The sequence below is a fragment of the Symphalangus syndactylus genome, chromosome 22, assembly GCF_028878055.3.
Source record: "Symphalangus syndactylus isolate Jambi chromosome 22, NHGRI_mSymSyn1-v2.1_pri, whole genome shotgun sequence".
Lineage (NCBI taxonomy): Eukaryota > Metazoa > Chordata > Mammalia > Primates > Hylobatidae > Symphalangus > Symphalangus syndactylus.
The window spans coordinates 59,792,029-59,813,783 of NC_072444.2; the positions used below are offsets into that span (position 1 = coordinate 59,792,029).

General features: G+C 40.3%; 1 protein-coding gene across 6 annotated transcripts in view; it reads right to left on the reverse strand.

Moving 5' to 3' along the window:
- Positions 1–14,756, reverse strand: part of MAP3K19 (mitogen-activated protein kinase kinase kinase 19) — a 53,084-nt gene extending 38,328 nt beyond the window's left edge. For 4 of the 6 annotated variants that reach the window (XM_055261984.1, XM_055261988.1, XM_055261987.1 and 1 more), the window contains exons 1-2: positions 14,704–14,756; positions 11,769–11,884 (exon numbers count right to left, since the gene is read on the reverse strand). In XM_055261984.1, coding sequence (XP_055117959.1) covers positions 11,769–11,884; positions 14,704–14,725 — 138 coding nt within the window. In that variant the 5' untranslated portion in view covers positions 14,726–14,756. Of the gene's footprint in view, positions 1–11,768; positions 11,885–13,526; positions 13,600–14,703 lie in introns of those variants that run through there. The other 2 variants (XM_055261981.2, XM_055261985.2) reach the window with 2 other exon arrangements.
- Positions 14,757–21,755: the final 6,999 nt, after the last annotated feature.

The following is a 21,755-nucleotide window of genomic DNA, read 5'->3' on the forward strand; positions in this document are numbered from 1 at the left end:
TTTTATACCTGAGGCCCAGAAAAGTTAAGTAGCTTACACGAGGTCACACAGCTAGCCAGTGGCAGAGCCAGAATTCACACCCAGACTCTGAAATCTGGGTCCAGAGGTTGTGACCACTCTGTGATCTTGTTAGCATGAAAAGTTTGAAACAATGAATTTCAACAAGAACCAGAAAAAAAAAAAAAAAAGAATTAACGAGCAAAATAAAGGGAAAGGATACTCAAACCTAACTGGTAAGTTTTGCATAGAAAAAATAATAATAAAAGATGTGTGATCCCTATAAGTACCTGACAAAAATGTATACCCTGGAATAAACTGAAAAACCATAAGTACCACAGTCAAAAAGTATGTAGGGAATAAGATCTACTTTGAAGGTGATGATGGAAGTGAAGACTCAAACAGAAACAGCTCAGAATTTTCTAACTTATTTTGTAAATCTAACCAGCAATGACTTTAAGATGTGCTTGGGTGCCACAAGGAGGAGAATTGAAATAGTGTCACCTAGGAGTGAGTAAAAGAGGGAATACATCAGAATAGCAAGTCCCAAACATAGATGGATTTCATAAACCATTGACAACACCACGGGAGCTGATAGACGGATGAGAAATAGAGCATCGCATTCTAGCCTGCAGACAACAGCATACCGAACATACAGAAGGTAAAGGCACGATGGAAATCAGACGCAATTAAATTTTTTTATTTTTATATTTTAGAGACATGGGAGCTCACTCTGTCGCCGAGGCTGGAATACAGCAGCACAATTATAGTTCACTGCAGCCTCAAACTCCTGTGTTCAAGTGATTCTCCCACCTCAGCCTCCAGGAAGTAACTGGAACTACAGGCGCACACCACCATAACCAGCTAATTTTTTAATTTTTTTGTAGAGACAAAGTCTTATTATGTTGCCTGGGAGTGTCTCGAATGCCTGGACTCAAGGGATCTTCCCACTTCAGCCTCCCCAAGTGCCAAGATCACAGGCATGAGCCACCATATCCGGCCTATAATAAAATTGTGAAAGAAGATTCTCCTCAGATGAAAAAAGATGACTGGGTGAGTCTATAACGAGCCTCTCTGGAGCTGTCCTACATGCAAGGCAGCTGCTTATATCTGTAAACTATAAAAACCTATTTCAGACAACCAAAAAGAAAACAAAGCTTTCATTTAAAGAAAAGAGTGAAAGAGATTTAAACCCCAGTTAAACCACTAGGGAAGAAAAGGCAAATATACTGAAAAAGTCCATTTCTCCCTCAAAAAGGAGTTTAAACTTTATTTCAGCTACAATAAGAAAAAACACCTAATGAAAGTTTTTTTTAAAAAGTTTTGTGAGGCGCGGTGGCTCACACCTGTAATCCCAGCACTTTGGGAGGCCAAGGCGGGTGGATCACGAGGTCAGGAGATCGAGACCATCCTGGCTAACACGGTGAAACCCTGTCTCTACTAAAAATTACAAAAAATTAGCCGGGCGTGGTGGCAGGTGCCTGTAGTCCCAGCTACTCCGGAGGCTGAGGCAGGAGAATGGCGTGAACCAGGAGGTGGAACTTGCAGTGAGCTAAGATCGAGCCACTGCACTCCGGCCTGGGCGACAGAGCGAGACTCTGTCTGAAAAAAAAAAAAAAAAAAGTTTTAAAGTTGCCTCAAAAAATGTACTGATCAGGCACGGTGGCTTGCACCTGTAATCCCAGCACTTTAGGAGGCAGAAGTGGGAGAATCTCTTGAGACCAGGAGTTTGATGTTGTTTGTTTGTTTGTTTGTTTGTTTGTTTTTTAGAAACAGACTCTCACTCTGTCATCCTGGCTGGAGTGCAGTGGTGTGATCATAGCTCACTGTAACTGTGAACTCCTGGGCTTGAGTGATCCTCTTGCCTCAGCCTCCCAAGTAGTTGGGGCTACAGTTGCATGCCACCACACCTGGCTGAGGCCAGTTTGAGACCAGCCTAGGCAATATAGTGAGAACCCATCTCTACAAAAATTTTTTTAAACATTTATTTCAATGTACTAATATGAAGTGATATAGTTAGTCCTTTTAAAAAGAAAATTGCTTAAACAGACCATAAAAAATAAAAAGTATGTTTTTGTTTATCAATATCTTATGCATGACACTTACCTTAAAGATTTGTCTCTAGGTATTTTATTTTGATTACTATATAATATTAGTAACCAAACACAGTGCAACCTTCAATATTGTGACAAAACCTAGCAAATTTCTCAGTCTCAGCACTGTTGACATTCAAGACCAGATAATTCTTGGCTGTGGGGGCTGTCGTGTGCCTGATAGGATGTTTAGGAGCATCCCTGGCTTGTACCCACTAGATGCCAGTTGCATTCTCCCCCAGTGATGATACCAGAAATGTCTGCAAACATTGTCAAATGACCTCCTAGGGTGGGAGGGGTGGGAGGTGGGTGCTGGGAATCACTCCCTTTTTGGGAACCAGGGTACTAAATTCCACTTTTGTAGGAAGCAGACTAAACTACTTAGAAAATTTATAAATGCACAAAGCTAAAATATTCAAATAGGATTTAAAAAGGAATGTTTCCATGGTAGCTCATCCCATCCCATGTCCCAGAGAAGTCTTGATTTAACCATTTATTTTTAATTTTCACTTGATTTTTATCAAAATTAAACTGCACATTTAAAAAAATCAAATAATGGTAAAAGACTTTATACCAAGAAAAACAGTCACTGTTTTCCTCAGAGGCAACCACTTCCAAACTTTTAGCTGTTTCTTTTGGTATTTTCTTCCATATTTCTGCATAGTTATCATGCTGTCTCTTGATTCATCAAAGTGAGGCATCATCTATTGACTTATTATGGTAGTTAATAATTTAATATTCTTATGCCCTGCCTCCATCCTCCCAATCCATTTACCTTCTTTGTTGTTAAATCAATAGTCAATGGCTAATTATGATTATGAGGATATTGTACTATGTAGTAGTACAATTGTACTGTAGTATGATTATGGTTTCTTTCTTGTATAACTGTTTTTTTATTTTCCCTGAACAAATCCCCAAACCCTTGTTTGTTTGTTTGTTTGTTTGTTTGTTTGTTTGTTTGAATAGACTTTATTTTTAGGGCCGTTTTAAGTTCACAGAGAAATTAAGAGGAAGGTATAGGCCGGGCGCAGTGGCTCCCACCTGTAATCCTAACACTTTGGGAGGCCAAGGTGGGTGGATCACCTAAGGTCAAGGGTTTGAGACCAGCCTGGACAGCATGGTGAAACCCTGTCTCTACTAAAAATACAAAAATTAGCCAGACATGGTGGCGCATACCTGTAATCCCATCTACTCGAGAGGCTGAGGCAGGAGAATCACTTAAACCCAGGAGGTGAAGGTGGCAGCGAGCCAAGATCATGCTCCAGCCTGGGCGACAGAGTAAGAGTCCATCTCAAAAAAAAAAGGAAGGAATAGGGATTTCCCATATACCCCCTGCTCCCACACATGCACAGCCTCACCTACTATTAACATCGCCCTCCAGAGTGGTACATTTGTTACAGTTGTCCGTAGTTAACATTAAGGTTCACTCCTGGTGTTATACATTCTATGGGTTTGAACAAATGTATAATGACCTGTATCCACCATGATAGAATCATACAGAGTAGTTTCAGTGCCCTAAAAAATCTTCTTTGCTCTGCCTATTCATCCTTCCTTCCCCTCATTCCTTGGTTTTTAAATTTCTAGTTGGTTTATTTTATTTACTTTCTTATGTCTTTTTATTAAATGCCTAAATCTTCCCAACCTACAATGGACTCTCCACTTGGTGAAATTTATCAGACAATATATCTGTTCTGTTTCCCTCCTCTGTCCTGCTCCCTGCCCCCACCCCAATCCCCCAATCATCTGAGCTCTTTGTTTCCTAGACTTGCTACATAGCTGGACTCCTGGGAACCTGCCTTCTTCATTATACCAATGATTCACTCCTCTCTCTTGATCCCCTGAGTCACAGATCCTATTTTTTCCTCTTTCTTTATTTACTTTTTCAATTTAATACAGCACTTAGTAGCTTCCTTAAAAGGTGTATCAGAAGTAATATGTTTGAGATTTCTGTGTCTGAAAAATGTCTTTATTCAACTCTAATGCTTAACTGAGAGTTTGTTTGGGCATAGAATCCTGGTTTGAAAACCATATTCAGCCGGGCCAGTGGTTCACACCTGTAATCCCAGCACTTTGGGAATCTGAGGTGGGCAGATCACTTCAGGCCAGGAGTTTGAGATCAGCCTGGGTGATATGGTGAAACTCCAACTCTACAAAAAAAATGCAAAAATTAGCTGAGCCTGGTGGAGCATGCCTGTAGTCCCAGCTACTCAAGAGGCTGAGGTGGGAGGATTGCTGGAGCCTGGGAGGAGGAGGTTGCAATAAGCTGTGATCATGCCACTGGCCACTGCACCCCAGCCTAGGTGACAGGGTGAGATCCTGTCTCCAAAAAAGAAAAAAAGAAAGGTATGTTGTCCAGGCTGGTCTCACACTCCTGGGCTCAAGTTATCCTCCCATCTCAGCCTCCTGAGTAGCTGGGATCACAGGTACAGGTGTCCACATCCATGCCTGGCTGAAAGCCATATTCTTCTGTGTGTGTGTCAGATATTTGAAGACATTCCTTACTCCACCCCTTTTCCATTACTTTTGATTTTAGTATAGCATACACTCAGAAAAGTTCACTTACCATATGTGTATAGATTAATTTTAATAAACCAAATACATTTGTGTATCCAGGACCCAGATCAAATAAAAGAACACTACCAATATCCCCAAAGAACACTCTCATGCAAGTGCTATTCTGAATTCTAACACCATAGATTAGATTTGTTATTCCTCCTTTTGTTTTTATATAAATAGACCCATACAGGATTTAATTTTTTATGTCTGGCTTCTTTTGCTCAACACTGTATTTGTGAGATTCATGTGTATTTTTGCATGTAATTTTAGATCATTCACTCTCATTCTCATTTATGTGTAGTTTTACACTATGTGAATATACCACAATTTATGTATCCTTTCTATTCTTGATAGGCACTTGGGTATTTTCCATTTGGGGGCTATTATAATAGTGCTGCTATGATCATTATAATATGTAGCTTATGGTAAACATATGATGCATTTCTGTTAGGTATGTACTTAGGAGCAGAATTGCTGGATTATGGAGTATGCATATATTTCTCTTTAAAAGACACCAAAAGACAGCTTTCTAAATTATTCTAACAGTTCATTCTCCCATCAGCAGTGCATGAAAGTTCTTGTTGCCCTACATCCTTGTCAACACTTGATATTTCCCAACTTGTAAAATTGTAATCATTCTGTGGATGTGCAGTGTTATCATGTTGTTGTTTAAAATTACATTTATCCAATGACTAAAAGCTGAGCATCTTTTAATATATTTTATTGGCCATTTAGACATCTTTTTTTTGCTAAGTGTCTGATCAAGTTTTTGCCCACTTTCTATTAGCCTATCTGTTCCTAATTTGTGGGAGTTTTTAAATTTTTTCTGAATGCAGGTCCTTTGTCAGATACATACATTTTAAGTATCTTTTCTCACTTTATGAGTTGCTTATTATTATCTTAATGATGTCTTTAGATAAAAAGAAATGCTTCATTTAATATAGTCCATTTAATTAACTTTTCTTTTATGGCAAGCATTTTTTTTGTGTGTGTGTTCTGTTGTAAAAATTGTTGGCCAGGCACGGTGGCTCATGCCTGTAATTCCAGCACTTTGGGAGGCCGAGGTGGGTGGATCATGAGGTCAGGAGATCGAGACCATCCTGGCCAACATAGTGAAACCCCCATCTCTACTAAAAATACAAAAATTAGCAGGGCATGGTGGTGCATGCCTGTAATCCCAGCTACTCAAGAGGAGGAGGCAGGAGAATCCCTTGAACCAGGGTGTTGAAGGTTGCAGTGAGCCGAGATTGCACTACAGCACTCTAGCCTGGTGACAGAGTGAGACTCTGTCTCAAAAAAAAAAAAAAAATTATTGCCAGCTCCAAGGTCACAAAGATTTCATCTTACATTTTCTTTCAAAAGCATTAGTGTGGTCAGGCAAAATGGCTCACATCTATAATTCCAGCACTTTGGGAGGATGAGGCAGGGACATTGTTTGAAGCCAGGAGTTCAAGAACAGCCTGGGCAACAAAGCAAGACCACATCTCTACCAAAAACAAATTGAAAAAAATTAGCCGGGAATCGTGGCATGTGCCTGCAGTCCCAGCTACTCAGGAGGCTGAAGCAGGAGTTTTGCTTGGGCCCAGGAATGCTAGGCTGCAGTAAGCTGTTCTAATCAATGTGGAATTGATTTTGTGTATGGTGTGAGGTAGGGGTCAACATATGTATTGTTTTCTACATGACTATCCATGCAACCCAGAACCATGTATTGAAAATTGTTTCTCCTATTTCACTGCAGCATGAACTTTGTCATAAATCAGGTAATGGATTTATCTATATTTCTAGCAATATCACACTGCCTTAATTGATTTAGCTTTATAATAGGACTTGATATCTGGTAGTGTAAATCTTCCAACTTTGTTCTTCAATATTGCCCTCAGTATTCTTGGCCTTTTGCCTTTCTATATGAATTTAGAATCAGCTCGTTAATTTACACACACACACAAACCTGCTAGGTTTTGATTGGGACTGTGCTGAATCTACAAACTAATTTGGCAGAATTGACATCATAAAAGTAAATTTTCCAATCCACTAACATGTTACATCATTCTATTTATTTAAGTCTTTTTAAAATTTTCATCAATATTTTACTACTGTCAGTGTAGAGGTCATTTATTGCTCCATATATTTGTAGCTCCATATATTTGTAGCTTACAATAGTATTTTTAAGACATCTGGTGCCATTCTAGTTTCCCATCCTTTATATTATCTCTCTCTCTCTTTCTCTGAAAACTTTTTGGATTCTCTTGTAGCCTCAGTGCTTTAAAAGTTCATAATACTTTAAGGTAATTTACTTAGTCACTGTCCTGCAATGATGGGTCCTGCAGTGATGGGTGCTTTAAACTTGAAAACTCATATCATTTGGTTCTGATAACATTTTTTTTCTTTATTTTTCTCTCCTCCCTTTAAAACTATTTCTTCCCCTTCATTTCTTTGTGCTCCTGATGTCATCTGCATTCCTTGTTGTTTTGATGCTACTTTTCATATTGGAGGCTTTCCTCAAATACCTGGTGACCCTTGGCTATCTTGGCTCTTCATATTAAGAAAGAGACACTAAAAATATGACTAGAAGTTCTCTATGTATATTGCTATTTACCTGTTGGTGGGCTTCACTGGGGTTAATCTGGTAGTGAAATGCTTTTGTTTCAGGGAACTTAAAAATGTCAGTATCAGTAGGTTTATTTTCTGGGGTTATTAAATCTCCAGAAGAGAATCTTCTAGTCTTTTGGCTTAGTAGTATAAACGGGCTGCTGGCCATATGGGAGCTAGGTGGGGAAGGAGGATGGATGCAATCTCTGTCAATATTCAGACTTAAGCCTGCAGGTTGAGACCTGATTCCTATCTTTCACCTTGTATGTTGTTACTAAGTCCAGAATTCCTCCAGCTCAAATAATCCTCCACCAAATCTTCCTGCCTTCTGTGAGGGTGGGGAAGGAGTAGTGATGTAGTTACACAGAGTGGAAGTAGAATGTTGGGGATCTCTCTGCTCCTTGTATACATTTTCAACCAAACCCTCCTGTTTTTCAACTTCATGCTAACTCCCAACGTCTGCAGTACCTGGTGCCTCTAATTCCTGGGTTTTTCCATGGTTCTTTGCAGTACATCATCTTGATTCTCATTAATATCCTTTCTCTGGAAAATTAGTTTTTACCATTCTCCATGCTGCAAAATCATTTCTCATTTCTCTATCCACTTTCTGACATCTTATATTGCGACTTTGGTTTAGCAATGTATCCTACCATGTTTCACTAAATCTAAGATGTCCTTGATTAAAAGCTACACTGTTGTTTTATGTACCATTAAAAATGAAAAAACAGTACCAATTTGACAGTGACAATTGCAAGATGTCTGACTTCAAAGAGGTTAAAACACAAAGTACACATCTTAGAATTGATAGTAGTTTAGGCCGGGTCCGGTGGCTCATGCCTGTAATCCCAGCACTTTGGGAGGCCAAGGCAGGCAGATCACCTCAGGTCAGGAGTTTGAGACCAGCCTGACCAACACAGAGAAACCCCGTCTCTACTAAAAATACAAAATGAGCCAGGCATGGTGGCCCATGCCTGTAATCCCAGCTACTCCAGAGGCTAAGTTAGAAGAATCACTTGAACCCGGGAAGCAGAGGTTGCGGTGAGCCGAGATTGAGCCATTCCACTCCAGCAGCCTGGGCAAAAACAGCAAAAAAAAAAAAAAAAAAAAAAAAAAAAAGAACTGATAGTAGTTTAATTGAAGAAAGAAGCTCAACATATATTTTTTTAAAGGGATTGGGCCTCTCCACTGTTGGCCAGGCTGGAGAGTAGTGGCATGGTCTTGGCTCACTGAGGCCTCAATTTCCTGGGCTCAAGCGATCATCCTGCCTCAGCCTCCTGAGTAGCTAGGACTACAGGTATACACCACCATGCCCAGCTAATTTTTTAAATTTCTTGTAGAGACAGGGTCTTGCTATGTTGTCCAAGCTGGTTTCAAACTCTTGCCTCCCCTGAGTGATCCTACTGTCTCGGCTTCCCAAAGTGCTGGGAGTACAGGCATGAGCCACTGCACCTGGCCCAGATCTTTTTTCTTTCTTTCTTTTTTTACAAAGATGTGAAAGTAAATCAGTGGAGGAAGTATGGTCTTTTCAACAAATGACAGAGGAACAACAGGCAAAAATATGTACCTCGACCTAAACCTTGTATTTTGTAAAAATTAACTCAAATTCCGCTGGGCATGGTGGCTCACACCTGTAATCCCAACACTTTGGGAAACCGAGGCAGGCAGATCACCTGAGCTCAGGAATGCGAGACTAGCCTGGCCAACATGGTGAAACCCCATCTCTACTAAAAATACAAAAATTAGCCAGGCGTGGTGGCAGGCACCTGTAATCCCAGCTACTCAGGAGGCGGAGACAGGAAAATTGCTTGGGAGGCGGAGGTTGCAGTGAGCAGAGATCGTGGCACTGCACTCCAGCCTGGGTGACAGAAGGGATACTCCATCTCAAAAAAAAGAAAAAAAAAACTCAAATTGGATTATGAATCTAAACGTAAAATGTGAAACTATAAATCTTTTAGAAGAGAGCATAGGATAAAATTGTGACCTAGGCTTGGGTGAACAATACTTAGTCACAAAAATCATGATCCATAAAGAAAAAAATGGATGTTGTTTTTTATCAAAATTTAAAACTTCTTTTTAATAAAACATTAAAAGGATGAAAAAACAAGTCAAATTATTTTCTTGACTAGGAGAAAATATTTTATGAAGCATATACCTAGAATATATAAAGGCTTCTCTAAACCTATCAGTTAGAAAGCAAATAATCCAATTAGAAAATGGGAAATGGGGCCGGGCATGGTGGCTCATGCCTGTAATCCCACTACTTTGGGAGGCCAAGGCAGGAGGATTGCTTGAGGCTAGGAGTTCAAAAAATTTTAAAAATTAGCTGGGTGTGGTGGCATGTGTCTGCAGTCCCAGCTAGTCAGGAGGCTGAGGTAGGAGGATTGCTTGAATCTGGGAGATTGAGCCTCCAGTGAGCCATGTTTATGCCAGGGCTCTTTGGCCTGGGCAACAGAATGAGACCTCAATCTCAAAATAAATAAAACAATTTTTGGACTTTTTTTTTAACCAATAAAATATAGAGTAGTAGGCTCTTTATTTGGGATATGTTAATTTTTATAAACATTCAAAAGGTACAAATGAGTACACAGTGCAAATTGCGTCTCCAGTTCTCTCTCTGTAGGCAACCACTTTTGCCACTTTGTTGGACATCTTGGGTCTCATTCCACAGTTTTCTATGGGCTGCAATGTTTGTTACTAATACTGTTACTGTACTATAGGGGACTTTTTGTAAAGTCATTCATCACAGACAGGATGATAACCAGGGCCACGAGGGGGCACCTCCTTTTTGGTACCCTATGATGGGTTTCATATGATCAGATTAATGATCTCCTTTTCTTTTCCTTTTTTTTTTTGAGATGGAGTTTCGCTCTTATTGCCCAGGCTGCAGTGCAATGGCACAATCTTGGCTCACTGCAACCTCTGCCTCCTTGGTTCAAGCGATTCTCCTGCCTCAGCCTCCGGAGTAGCTGGGATTACAGGTGCCCACCACCAAGCCTGGCTATTTTTTTGTATTTTTAGTAGAGATGGGCTTTCACTGTGTTGGCCAGGTTGGTCTTGAACTCCTGACCTCAGGTGATCCACCCGCCTTGGCCTTCCAAAGTGCTGGGATTACTGGTGTGAGCCACTGTGCCTGTCTTTTACTTTTTTAAAAAATTGAGACAGGGTCTTGCTCTGTCACCCAGGCTAGAGTTCACTGGTGCAATCATAGCTCACTGCGGCCTGAAACTCCTGGGCTCAAGTGATTCTTCCACCTCAGCCTCCCAAGTAGCTGGGACTACAGGCATGTGCCATCATAACCAGCTAGTTTTTTTTATTTTTAGTAGAGATGAGGTCTCTTTTTGTTACCCAGGCCAGTCCAGAACTCCTGGCCTCAAGAGATCCTCAGCCTCACAAACTGCTGGAATTACAGGTGTGATATGATTTGGCTCTGTGTTCCCTAGGAAATCTGATCTTGAATTGTAATCCCCACATGTCAAGGGAGGGACTTTGTAGAAGGTGATTGGATCATGGGGGCGGTTTCCTCCATACTGTTCTTGTGATAGTGAGGGAGTTCTCACAAGATCTGATGGTTTTAAAAGTGGCAGTTTCCCCTGCACTCTCTCTGTCTCTCCTACCACCTTGTGAAGATGTGCCTGCTTCCCCTTTGCCTCCCACCATGATTGTAAGTTTCCTGGGGCCTCCCCAGTCATGTGGAACTCTGAGTCAATTAAACCTCTTTTGTTTTTAAATTACCCAGTCTCAGGTAGTATCTATAGCAGTGTGAAATGGACTACTACAAGGTGTGAACCACTACGGCCAGCCTAGACTTCCTTTTCAATATTAATGTACATAAAAGGAAGGTACATTTGATTATTTAGTATGGATTCAGCTGAAACAATCTTCTGTGGTACGGGAGACACATACACACACACACACAGGCAGGCACACCCAGAGTAAAGAACTGAATATTTGTGTCCCACCAAAATTTGTATGTTGAAATCTCAACTACCAATGTGATGGCAGTAGGAGGTAGGGCCTTTGGGAGGTAGGTTATGAAAGTAGAGTCCTCATGATGGGATAAGTGCCTCCTATAAAAGGGACCCCAGAGCACTAGCTAGCTCTATTTCCATCAAGTGAGCATATGAGAGGTTGGCAATCTGCAGTCCAGAAGACAGCCCTCACCAGACTCAAACCTGCTGGCACCCTGATCTCAGACTTCCAGCCTCCAGAACTGTAAGAAATAAATTTCTGTTTATAAGCTACCCAATCTATGGTACTTTGTTACAGCAGCCAGAACTGACTAAGACACACACACATACACACACATACACACACACACGTGTACACACACGTTACGCATGAGTCTCAGAGTTTACTAGCTAATTACTGCTCTGAGATTGAACTTTCAGAAGAGTGTCTTACCAAATGTGCTTTTTTATGATTACACTTAAAAATAAAATTGTAATATATGAGTGTTACGAAGTATTCAAGCAACACAAATAAAGTAGGAGATGGCGTAGGCTCTCTGTTGTTTCTTTAAAGGGAGGCTCTTACCTCACTGCTGCTGATGCTTTGCAAGATGATGTTTTGATTTTTGGTAACTGTCATCATATCAGTTGGAGAAGAGTTTGTATCATGACAAATGTCAAGCAATGACTCAGCATGTCTTTCTATCAAAAGAAACATAATAGTATGTTTTGATAAGATTCATCTCCAGCAATTTCAAAGGAAGATCTAGCTCTATGTTCTAAAATCAGCTCCATTTTGTCAAAGATTTTCCTGAAATAGTGGTCTGGGATCCTGATGAAGCTTCAGGCACTAATTTTCACAAGAAGAGATGTGAAGACAAGAGTCCACAGAGTGGATGGCTTACTATTTTTTTTTAAGGCTTTGATGGTAACTGCTATTACATAGGGACAAAAAAATCAAACAGGTACTTTGAGATTTTGAGCAAGTGAAGTATTTTTTAGAGAGTTAGGGTGAATCAATCAACCTATCTGATCTAAGCACCCACCAAATTGTAAGCCGTCTGAGAAATTAAAACTTAACAAGAGTCAGATTTTAGTTCAACTTAAATCCAGTCACCTCATACTTAATGTCTACATCGTCATTGCAAAACCCTCTGTAGGGTGCTGTGACATGAGTAAGAACTTTTTAATCATTAAAGCCATCAGCAGTTCAAGGTTAGGGAACCCTCTTCTCCAGAGCTGTGCAGAGGAAGGACATCCGTCTTCCATGTTTCCTGAGGATGACCCATCATTACGGACTTCTACTGGTGGAAGATTAGGAGATGCTTCTTGGCCTCTTCCAACTAAACCCTGAAAAACTACCATGTATTTTTCAGGGTACTGAAGACTTAGTGCCGGCTCAATCAATACTGGATTTTCTTTCTCTGAATCTGCACACTGCCCTGAAGCCCCTGAAGTTATTTCTTGGGGATTGAAGATAATTTCTGCACAATTTGGCTAACAACTGAAATCAGAGCAATACAGGGCCTTACAGACCATCCTATAACTTAAAAAATTTAGATCGTTCAAACTTTCTTCTTTAGTTTGTAGAAGCGAGTGAATCATGAAGTTAAATTAATAGCGATCAACAGTTATCACTTCAAATGTTTGGGATTAATGGTTTGTGGTAGGCAAAGTTGCTAAGTGAAACCCTAATGATGAGCTGGAAATCACATTTGCTTTACAGTTGCCCAGGACAAAGACACTCAGTTCCTCTGAGCACACTTCCTTTCTAGTGATTAAAGCCACATTAAACGGACAAGAGTTCCTAACACCAAACAGCAGACTCCCAGTTTGTACCCTAGGGACATTGCTCTCCTATGTATCCCCTCCTGCTATCCTGGCTTCTTCAAATAAGCATTGGCTTCTTTCAACAAAAACTCCCCCTCTTTCAGTGCTCCTCCATTTATCTTGTAGTGGAAACAAAATTGAACAAGTGATCTATACCCAGACCTTCCATTTCTTCATCATATTTTCCTTCTTTATTCTCTGCACTTTATCTTCTGCCTACATCCTGCCATTGAAACGTCTCACATCCTTACCACATCTGCTTTGTAATCTCTTTTCCAATTTAACATTGTTTCCTGCTCCTTTCTTCCGGCAACTCTCTTCTGATTCTCCTCCTCCTCCTCCTCCTCCTCCTCTCACTTTCTGAGTCCTGATGTCCCCACCGCTCCTCTCTATCTATGGGTGCACCTCCTCGGCTCAGCCCTCTGCAATTTTCTCACTCTCATCAGTCCCTCAACGACCTCACCCACCGTCATGTCCTCACAATCTCCTCTCTGTAGAGGGCTCCCAAACTAACTTTTCAACAAGTCCTTTCCCACAAGCCCAGTCCTACAGAAACTTGCTACTTGAAAGTTCTGATGTGCTCCCATTTTGTTGGTTGTATTTCCATCTCCTGCACTTTCCAGGCCTTAAAATTTAGTCATCTTTGACTCAAGTTTCTCAGCTTTTATCTCTGTGCCTCCGCTGTCAACATCACATCTCGCAGTTCTGTAAATTGTTCTTCCACAATGTCTCCTAGACCCACCACTCCCAGCATCTCTCAGGCTCACTCTCATGCCCCACCCAAGGACTCATTCCCTAGTTCTTACCATCACACATATGGGCACGTCTATAATTTCTTAATGGAGATCCCTGCCTTTTCTCTCAGATGTAGCCAACACGATAGGAATAGGTTAATATTCCTAAAACATGGCTTTCATTATTCTCTGGCTTAAAATTCTTTAGTGTCTGTTTTATTGAAAAAAAAAAAAAAGTGATGTCCTTCAGCCTGACATCTAAGGCTCTCCCCTCCATGGACCCAGTTTCTTTATGTATCTGACCTTTTGTTTCTCTTTTCCCTGACATGAACTTTCAGTTCTAGTTTCTTGTTTGCCCCTGGGATAAGCCATGCTTGCTCCCAGCAAGGGGCCTCTGCTCCACAAAATCAAATTGCATCCTTTTTTCAAAGGTCAGATCAAGTCTCACCTCCTTCATGAAACCTTCTTAGGTATAGCTTTGTCCTCTGCCCTCGAAGCTTCAAACAGAAAGTGAATCAAACAATAAAGTCGGGCAGCTTTCACAAAGTCACACGCTGCTCAGTGGCACACTTTTCATTATACTTCTTGCTGTGGCTGTTTCTTTGTCTTTGCTTGGACTCTTTTCCCACCTCTATCAAACCTTCCCACAGTTATCCAGCCTTCAAGAACCACTGTAAGTCCCTCTTCCCCTTTCAGGTTTACAGCAAGCTCTTTCTCTCTGTCTTATGTGATGTGCCCCTGACCATGCTGTATATTTTCAAAAGTTTAAACCTTGCATTAGACTTCTTTGCATCCCCCAGAGCACCTAGTCATGGGCCTTGTACAGAGTCACTGCTCCATAAATAGCCGTGGACTTGATTTCTTTAAATGGATCCATCAAACACATGTAGAAAAAGAAACAGTTCTAACAGGAATTTTTGGGTTGGGAAATTATGCATGTGGAGTGAAAGTATTTACCTGGTTTTGGCATAGAACTCATTAAAATGTCCAAAAGCTGCTGTTTCTTTGAACTCTCTATTTGTGACACATAATGTATCGCTGATTTTCCACTAAAATCACAAAGTTTAGGATCTCTAGGAAGAACAGAATCAACATTAAAGTTTATTTAGTTGAATCTGTTGAAAAAAGAAAACTAATATGAGAGGGAAAACATTTACATCAAATAAATAAAAAGTAATCTTATGTAGTTTGGGGATGATAATAATGATTTCAAAATGTATGAATAGAGGATGACAATTTTACAAGGTTTTAAATAAAAGGAATTTGCTGTGTATCTTTATTCCCATCCCCATTCTAAAAACATTCTAAGATTTGCAGAGAATTCCCAACTTTGGACAAAAATTTTTATAATTCTTTAAGGGTGCATAAAATCAAGCAAAGATAAAAACATCTTTTGTTTTTTTATTTTTAAATTTTTTCAATGAGTCATAAGGATTAAAACATTTTGATAAACGATTGTCTTATCATTCCAAATAGCTCACTTGATTTTTTTCTTTTCAATAATTAAGCTAACTGCTGACTTTTTTGATATTTCTTTTTTCTAATGCTAACAGCTAGCTCTTTTATGATTCAAAATGGTGGAATGGCATAGAATCTTCTCTTTAAAATTAAGCTGATGCTTTTATTTCATGGTCTCTTGGATGAGTGGAGCAATCTTGTCATAAAAACAAAGTACCTCTCCACATGGCCTTTTCTTTCTTTCTTTTTTTTTTTTTTTGAGGCGGAGTCTTGCTCTGTCACCCAAGCTGAAGTGCAGTGGCCCTATCTCGGCTCACTGCAAGCTCTGCCTCCCGGGTTCACGCCATTCTCCCGCCTCAGCCTCCTGAGTAGCTGGGACTACAGGGGCCTGCCACCACGCTTGGCTAATTTTTTTTTTTTTTTTGTATTTTTAGTAGAGACAGGGTTTCACCGTGTTAGCCAGGATGGTCTCGATCTCCTGACCTCGTGATCTGCCCGCCTCGACCTCCCAAAGTGCTGGGATTACAGGCGTGAGCCACCGTGCCTGGCCCCCACATGGCCTTTTCATTCTTCTTTACCTGGCTTTGTGGTTGGTAAGCCCAACTGGCTGATCTTAGGACCATTTACAACAGCACAAGTCTCTTCTTATCCTCTCTATGTTGTACTGAACCCTTGCATTAGATATCAGCTCAGAGAAATCCAAAGTTAAATGATGAGAATCCCATTAATAGATTATAGTGAGGGAAACAATGATGAAACTTGTTTTACTTATCCTATTCTAGGACAAGGAGCAAGTTGATCATGGTCTCTACCCTAAAACATTTGAATTTGAATCTCTTCGTTGCTACGGGACAGGGTAATGTGTCATGAGCCACGGTAATATTCTCTTATGGACTTTTCTTCATCAAAGATTGTAATTCAAAAGAAATAGCATAGGACTGAGAATTGGGGTTGCCACTACCTTGATATATGGCTTTAAGCAAGCCACTTATCATATTTGCAGAGAATTCCCAACTTTGGACAAAAATTTTTATAATTATTGGTGCATAAAATCAAGTAAAGGTAAACTCATTGGGACCTCTCCTCATCTGCCTAGATTAGGGTGTCTCCAAGTGGCATACCTTGATTTCCAGTATTCTGGACCCCAATCCAGACCCACTGAACATCTCTGGGATGATGTCCAGGAATCTCCACTTTTATCAATTGGCCAAACTATTTCTCAACACTAGTCTGAAGTAGCTTCAAAATTCCCTTTTCATTCCATTATACTAACTGATCCTTTTACAGTATCTTGTATTCTTGACTATAATTTTGTTCTTGAAGCTCCCTCCTCCTTTTTTTTTTTTTCAAAACAAAATTCATATGAAATACTGAGAAAGAGTTCAGGCCATCTGTTCTTATTTGATGACAAGATAACTAAGTAACAGCTTTAGGAAACTGCAATTGTAACATGAGAGATTGCTTATTAACCCTCTTATTTTTAAAAAAAAGTTCATTGTTTTTCTCTCCCCTCCTAAAGAGCATTTGACATATGGTAATTTTAAGATAACTTGAAAACACTATTATAAATTGCTTTTCAGACATTCACAGTGTTTTCTGAAATAATTAGTAATATCTTGTGGGTAGAGAGCTGGATACTCAAGAATTATTTGACATTCCCAGTAACTACCAAAACAAATCATTTCAAGAAATGATACAAAGAGCCGGATATCATAAGAATAATAGGTAGCAAATTTTAGAAACTGCACATCACTCTGCAATTGTGAAGTCACTTTTATGATGATGCATGTGCATTTGGTATATATAGTAGAAAACAGCCTGTAATCTCCACACTTTGGGAGGCCAAGATGGGAGAGTAGCTTGAGGGCAGGAGTTGGAGAGTTGCTTGAGGGCAGGAGTTTGAGACCAGCATGGCCAATATAGTGAGACTCCATCTCCACAAAAAATTAAAAATTAGCCGAGCATAGTGGTATGTGCCTGTAGTCCCAGCTACTTGAGAGGCTGAGGCAGGAGGATCCACTGAGCCCAGGAGTTTGAGGTCGCGTTGAGCTATGATTGCACCACTGCACTCCAGCCTGGGCAACTGAGCAGGATCCTGTATAAAAAAGAGGAAAGAAGAAAGAAAGAAAGAAAAAAAGAGAGAAAGAAAGAAAGAAAGAAAGAAAGAAAGAAAGAAAGAAAGAAAGAAAGAAAGAAAGGAAGGAAAAAGGAAGGAAGGAAGGAAGGAAGGAAGGAAGGAAGGAAGGAAGGAAGGAAGGAAAAGGAAGGAAGGAAGGAAGAAGAAAAGAAAGAAAGAGAGAAAAGAAAGAAAGAGAAAGAAAGAAAGAGAAAAGAAAGAAAAGGAAGGGAGGGAGGGAGGGAGGGAGGGAAAGGGTAAAAAAGAAGCTCTGTGTCTCAGTTTACATGTGATTTCTGTAAATAACAATGGAATAGACACCCTTCAGCTGGGCTGACTAACTGCTCATACTCACGCATGATGCCTTAGGAGCTGGGACAGAACTTCCACAGGTTTGTACACTGTTAACATGTCAAGACTCTCAAACAGGTCCACATCTCTCACAGCCAGCATCAGAGGAGTCAAGCCATGTTGGTTTGGGAAATTTATGTCCAGGAACTCTTCAGATGCCTTTAAAAACATGCAGCTTTATTTCTGTTGTGTTTTCACTGCATAGTTCTTTATGCTAATCTTTGCATTTTCATTGCTTGGCCAACTTTTCATTATAACTTCAATATGTTCTTTCTCAGTGTCTGTCTTGAAAGTGAACTGATGAGGTGAAAGAACACAAGCCAGAAAGACAGATCTGGGTTTCAATCTCAGCTCCTTAAGGTGGTTATTTAACTTTCCTGACAGATTGTATCAGGGACACCCTGTTAAAAGGTGATCAGATCACCCTGATACATTGAGGGCATCCAGTTAAATCATGTTTAATTTTCATTTGGGATGTATTTACACAAAAAATTATTGGTTGTTTATCTGAAATTTAAATTTAACTGGGTGTCCTCTATTTTTATTTGCAAAGTCTGGCAACCATACTTGCTAAACTTCAGAGCCCTCAGCTGTAAGGTGGAATAGTAGTGTCTTCCGTGTAGGGTTATGTTGCTGATTGGAGCTAGAATGTAAAAAGCACTTAGCGGAGTGTCTGACACACAGTAGGTGCTCAGTAAACATTCATTGAATGAATAAATCATTTATAATAATATAGCAGCTCAGCCGGGCATGGTGGCTCACACCTGTAATCCCAGCACTTTAGAAGGCTGAGGCATGTGGATTTCTTGAGCCCATGAGTTTGAGACCAGCCTGGGCAACATGGCGAAACCCCATCTCTACTAAAAATACAAAAAATTAGCCAGGCATGGTGGCATGCACCTGTAGTCCTGGTGACTCAGGAGGCTGAGATGGGAGGATCACCTCAGCCTGGGAAGGTTGAGGCTGCAGTGAGCTGTGATCACGCCACTGCACTCCAGACTTGGCAACATAGTGAGACTCTGTCTCAAAAAAAAAAAAAAAAAAAAAAAAAATTTAAAAAAACAGTGAACTTACCTGTATTTATATAGTCAAATGGAGGGAGGTATATGGATGTAATGTGATGCCTTAACAAAAGTAAAACTTAATTTGGATAATTCAAAACTGAAAAGCTACCGCAGGCCAAAACACTTAAATTGTTCATTTTATGGACCAAAGAAATGCACTAATTTCCATCTCTATTTCACTTTATGCCATGTAAGTATACTCAGTGTCTCTACCTCAGCTTCTCTAGGGACAAACTAGAGATAATGGTATTACTTAAGCAGGGTACTGTGGGAATTAATTAGTTAATTTTTTTTTAGTCGCTAAGAAGAAACCACCTCTTGTAGCAATGTTTATTATTAGTTAGAACCAATATGAAAATTTTCAACTGAGAATAGTCTTGCAATAGCATGTCAATTCAGCATCTGTTGATCAAGGTATAGATCCAGTTACAGGTACCAGTTTCTTAAAACTTGGTTCCTAATGTTTAGGGGTTAAAAATGTTATAAAAGCAGACATTGGGCCGGGCGCAGTGGCTCACGCCTGTAATCCCAGCACTTTGGGAGGCCGGGGTGGGCGGATCACAAGGTCAGGAGATCGAGACCAACCTGGCTAACACGGTGAAACCCCGTCTCTACTGAAAATACAAAAATAAAATTAGCCAGGCGTGGTGGCGGGCACCTGTAGTCCCAGCTACTCCAGAGGCTGAGGTGGGAGAATGGCGTGAACCCGGGAGGTGGAGCTTGCAGTGAGCCGAGATGGCACCACTGCACTCCAGCCTGGGCGACAGAGCAAGACTCCATCAAAAAACAAACAAACAAAAAAAACATTAGATTACAATTACAACTGCTGAAAATACCATTAAGTAAAATACGTTGTCTTTCAAAAAAATTTCTAAGCCTCAGTTCGTGATGTCTGGCAATTTTAGACTATCATTTAGTCCAACAAAAGAATTTGAAGTATTGTTTGGTTTTGTTATGTCTCTCCTTGAACTGTACCTGACTGGAATATCTTTTACTTTTTTCTTTATCTGTTTGTGTCTTTACCATAAGGGATTAGAGGAAACTGTTTCCTAGCAGCAATTGATTTTCTTTCAGTTGGAAGGTCACATGGTCTGACAGTCTCTTTGAAGGTAAATGCCAAGAGTAGGCAATTGCCAGTTACCAATAATTAATGTCCTTGGTTATGCATATGATTTTGCAAGTTGCTTTGGGAAAAAGTATCTGTAAGTAGAAAATCTAAACACAAAGATCAATACCCTGAGAAGACAGCCCTTTAAAAACGTATCCTCTGAACTCCTTTCATGACAACTAAATATTATGCAAGGCATAGGCTCTCAGATTCCCTTTTCAGGATAAAGATAATAACAGCAACTGGTCCAAAGGGATCTAAACAGCAATTGTACAAATGGCAATAATGCCAAGGGAACTCCTCTGAGCAAGTTGATACTGGTCCTCTGGAGGCTTCCTGGGAGCAAATCATTTCCCAGGGGTGTTGTGTGACTTCTAGCATCCAGCTCGAGGAAGGTGGAAATCGACTGCTCCTGTGTTCTTGTATTATCTTGTTTTCCACCCCAGTGTCCTGTTTGATCCCCTTTCTTTTTTATATATTCTGTCTGAAACTTCCTAGGATTACATTTGAAAAGAACTTATTTTTCTTTAAAAGGAGTCATATGTAGTCTGTGCCCTTTTCACCATCCACTCACCCACCCAAAGACAGAAACAAATATCAACTAACCAGTAAATGTTGAACTTGCTCAAGATCACCTTGCCATGAACTTTGTAGAAGCTGCATTTGGGGAGCCTGGATTCTATTGACTGCCAAGAGTTGTCTTTGGATATTGCAGTTAGCTACATGAATTGCGGTTCGATTGCTGTAATTGCAAAGGGTGATATCTACTCCCTTTTCCAGAAGAAATCCAACAACCTGCAAAACAACACAGTCTTAGTTAAATATTTTTACGTACCAACAGTGTCTTCAGAGCTGGGTGGAAAACTGACTTAGGCATGGCTCTGATTCATCGGGATGTGGGTAACTGCTATTTGCCCTTTTTAATTTGGCGAACAAAAATCTCCGTGACATGCATAATTTTTGGATACTCTTTTTTGTAGGGACTAGAGCTCTATGAGTATTGTATGTTAAATCCACACAAAACATTGAAGTTTTATAACTGTCTATCATCGAGAATACAAAACCAAAGGGATCAGGCATGGTTGTGTGTGCCTATAATCCCAGCTACTGGGAGGCTGAGGCAGGAGGATCACTTGAGCCCAGGAGTTCAAGGCCATCGTGCACTATAATCCTACTGTGAATTGCCACTGCACTCTAACCTGGGCAACATAGTAAGATCCTGTCTCTAAAAAATACAAAAACAAGGATGATTCAGGCTTATATATTCTTGAATGTCACAAGTATTTCTGCAAGTGTTTCTAGAAAGAGAGTAAACTCTATTCAATACGGTGAGGGGACAGACTGCCCAGTTGCATGTTAAGAACTGTCCTTGGTGCTGAGACTGCACCAATGAACAAGATCAGCAGCCAGCCTTTAAGATATTTAGGTATTTGCAGTCTAGTGAAGATCAGAGACAGATTTAAAAAAAGGCAATTGCAACATGGAGTGAAAAATGTAACAAGAGAGGTGAATACAGGAGGCTGATGGGGGCACTTCAACGAAATCTACTAAGATATCTTGGAGAGTCTGCAAAGTGTTCTTGGAGAAAGTGATGTCTAAGCTGAGACCTGAGGAATCAGACTCAGTTAGCCAGGCAGACTGGGAGAAAGATCGTTCCAAGCAGAGGATACAGTGTGAGTAGAGTACAGTGTGTACAAGAGGGCAAGTAATATTCAAAGCTCTGGAAGGAGTTAGGTATGTCTAGAGCTCAGGATAAGAAAAGGAAGGGAAGGAGATGCAGGTGGAGAAATCAGCAGTGCCTGAGTCCTGGAAGACCTGACAAACCCCTATGAGGAGTTAGGCTGTGTCTTCAGGGCAATAGGCAGACAGTGAAAGATTTTCCTCAGGAAAATGACATAATCAGGTCAGTGTT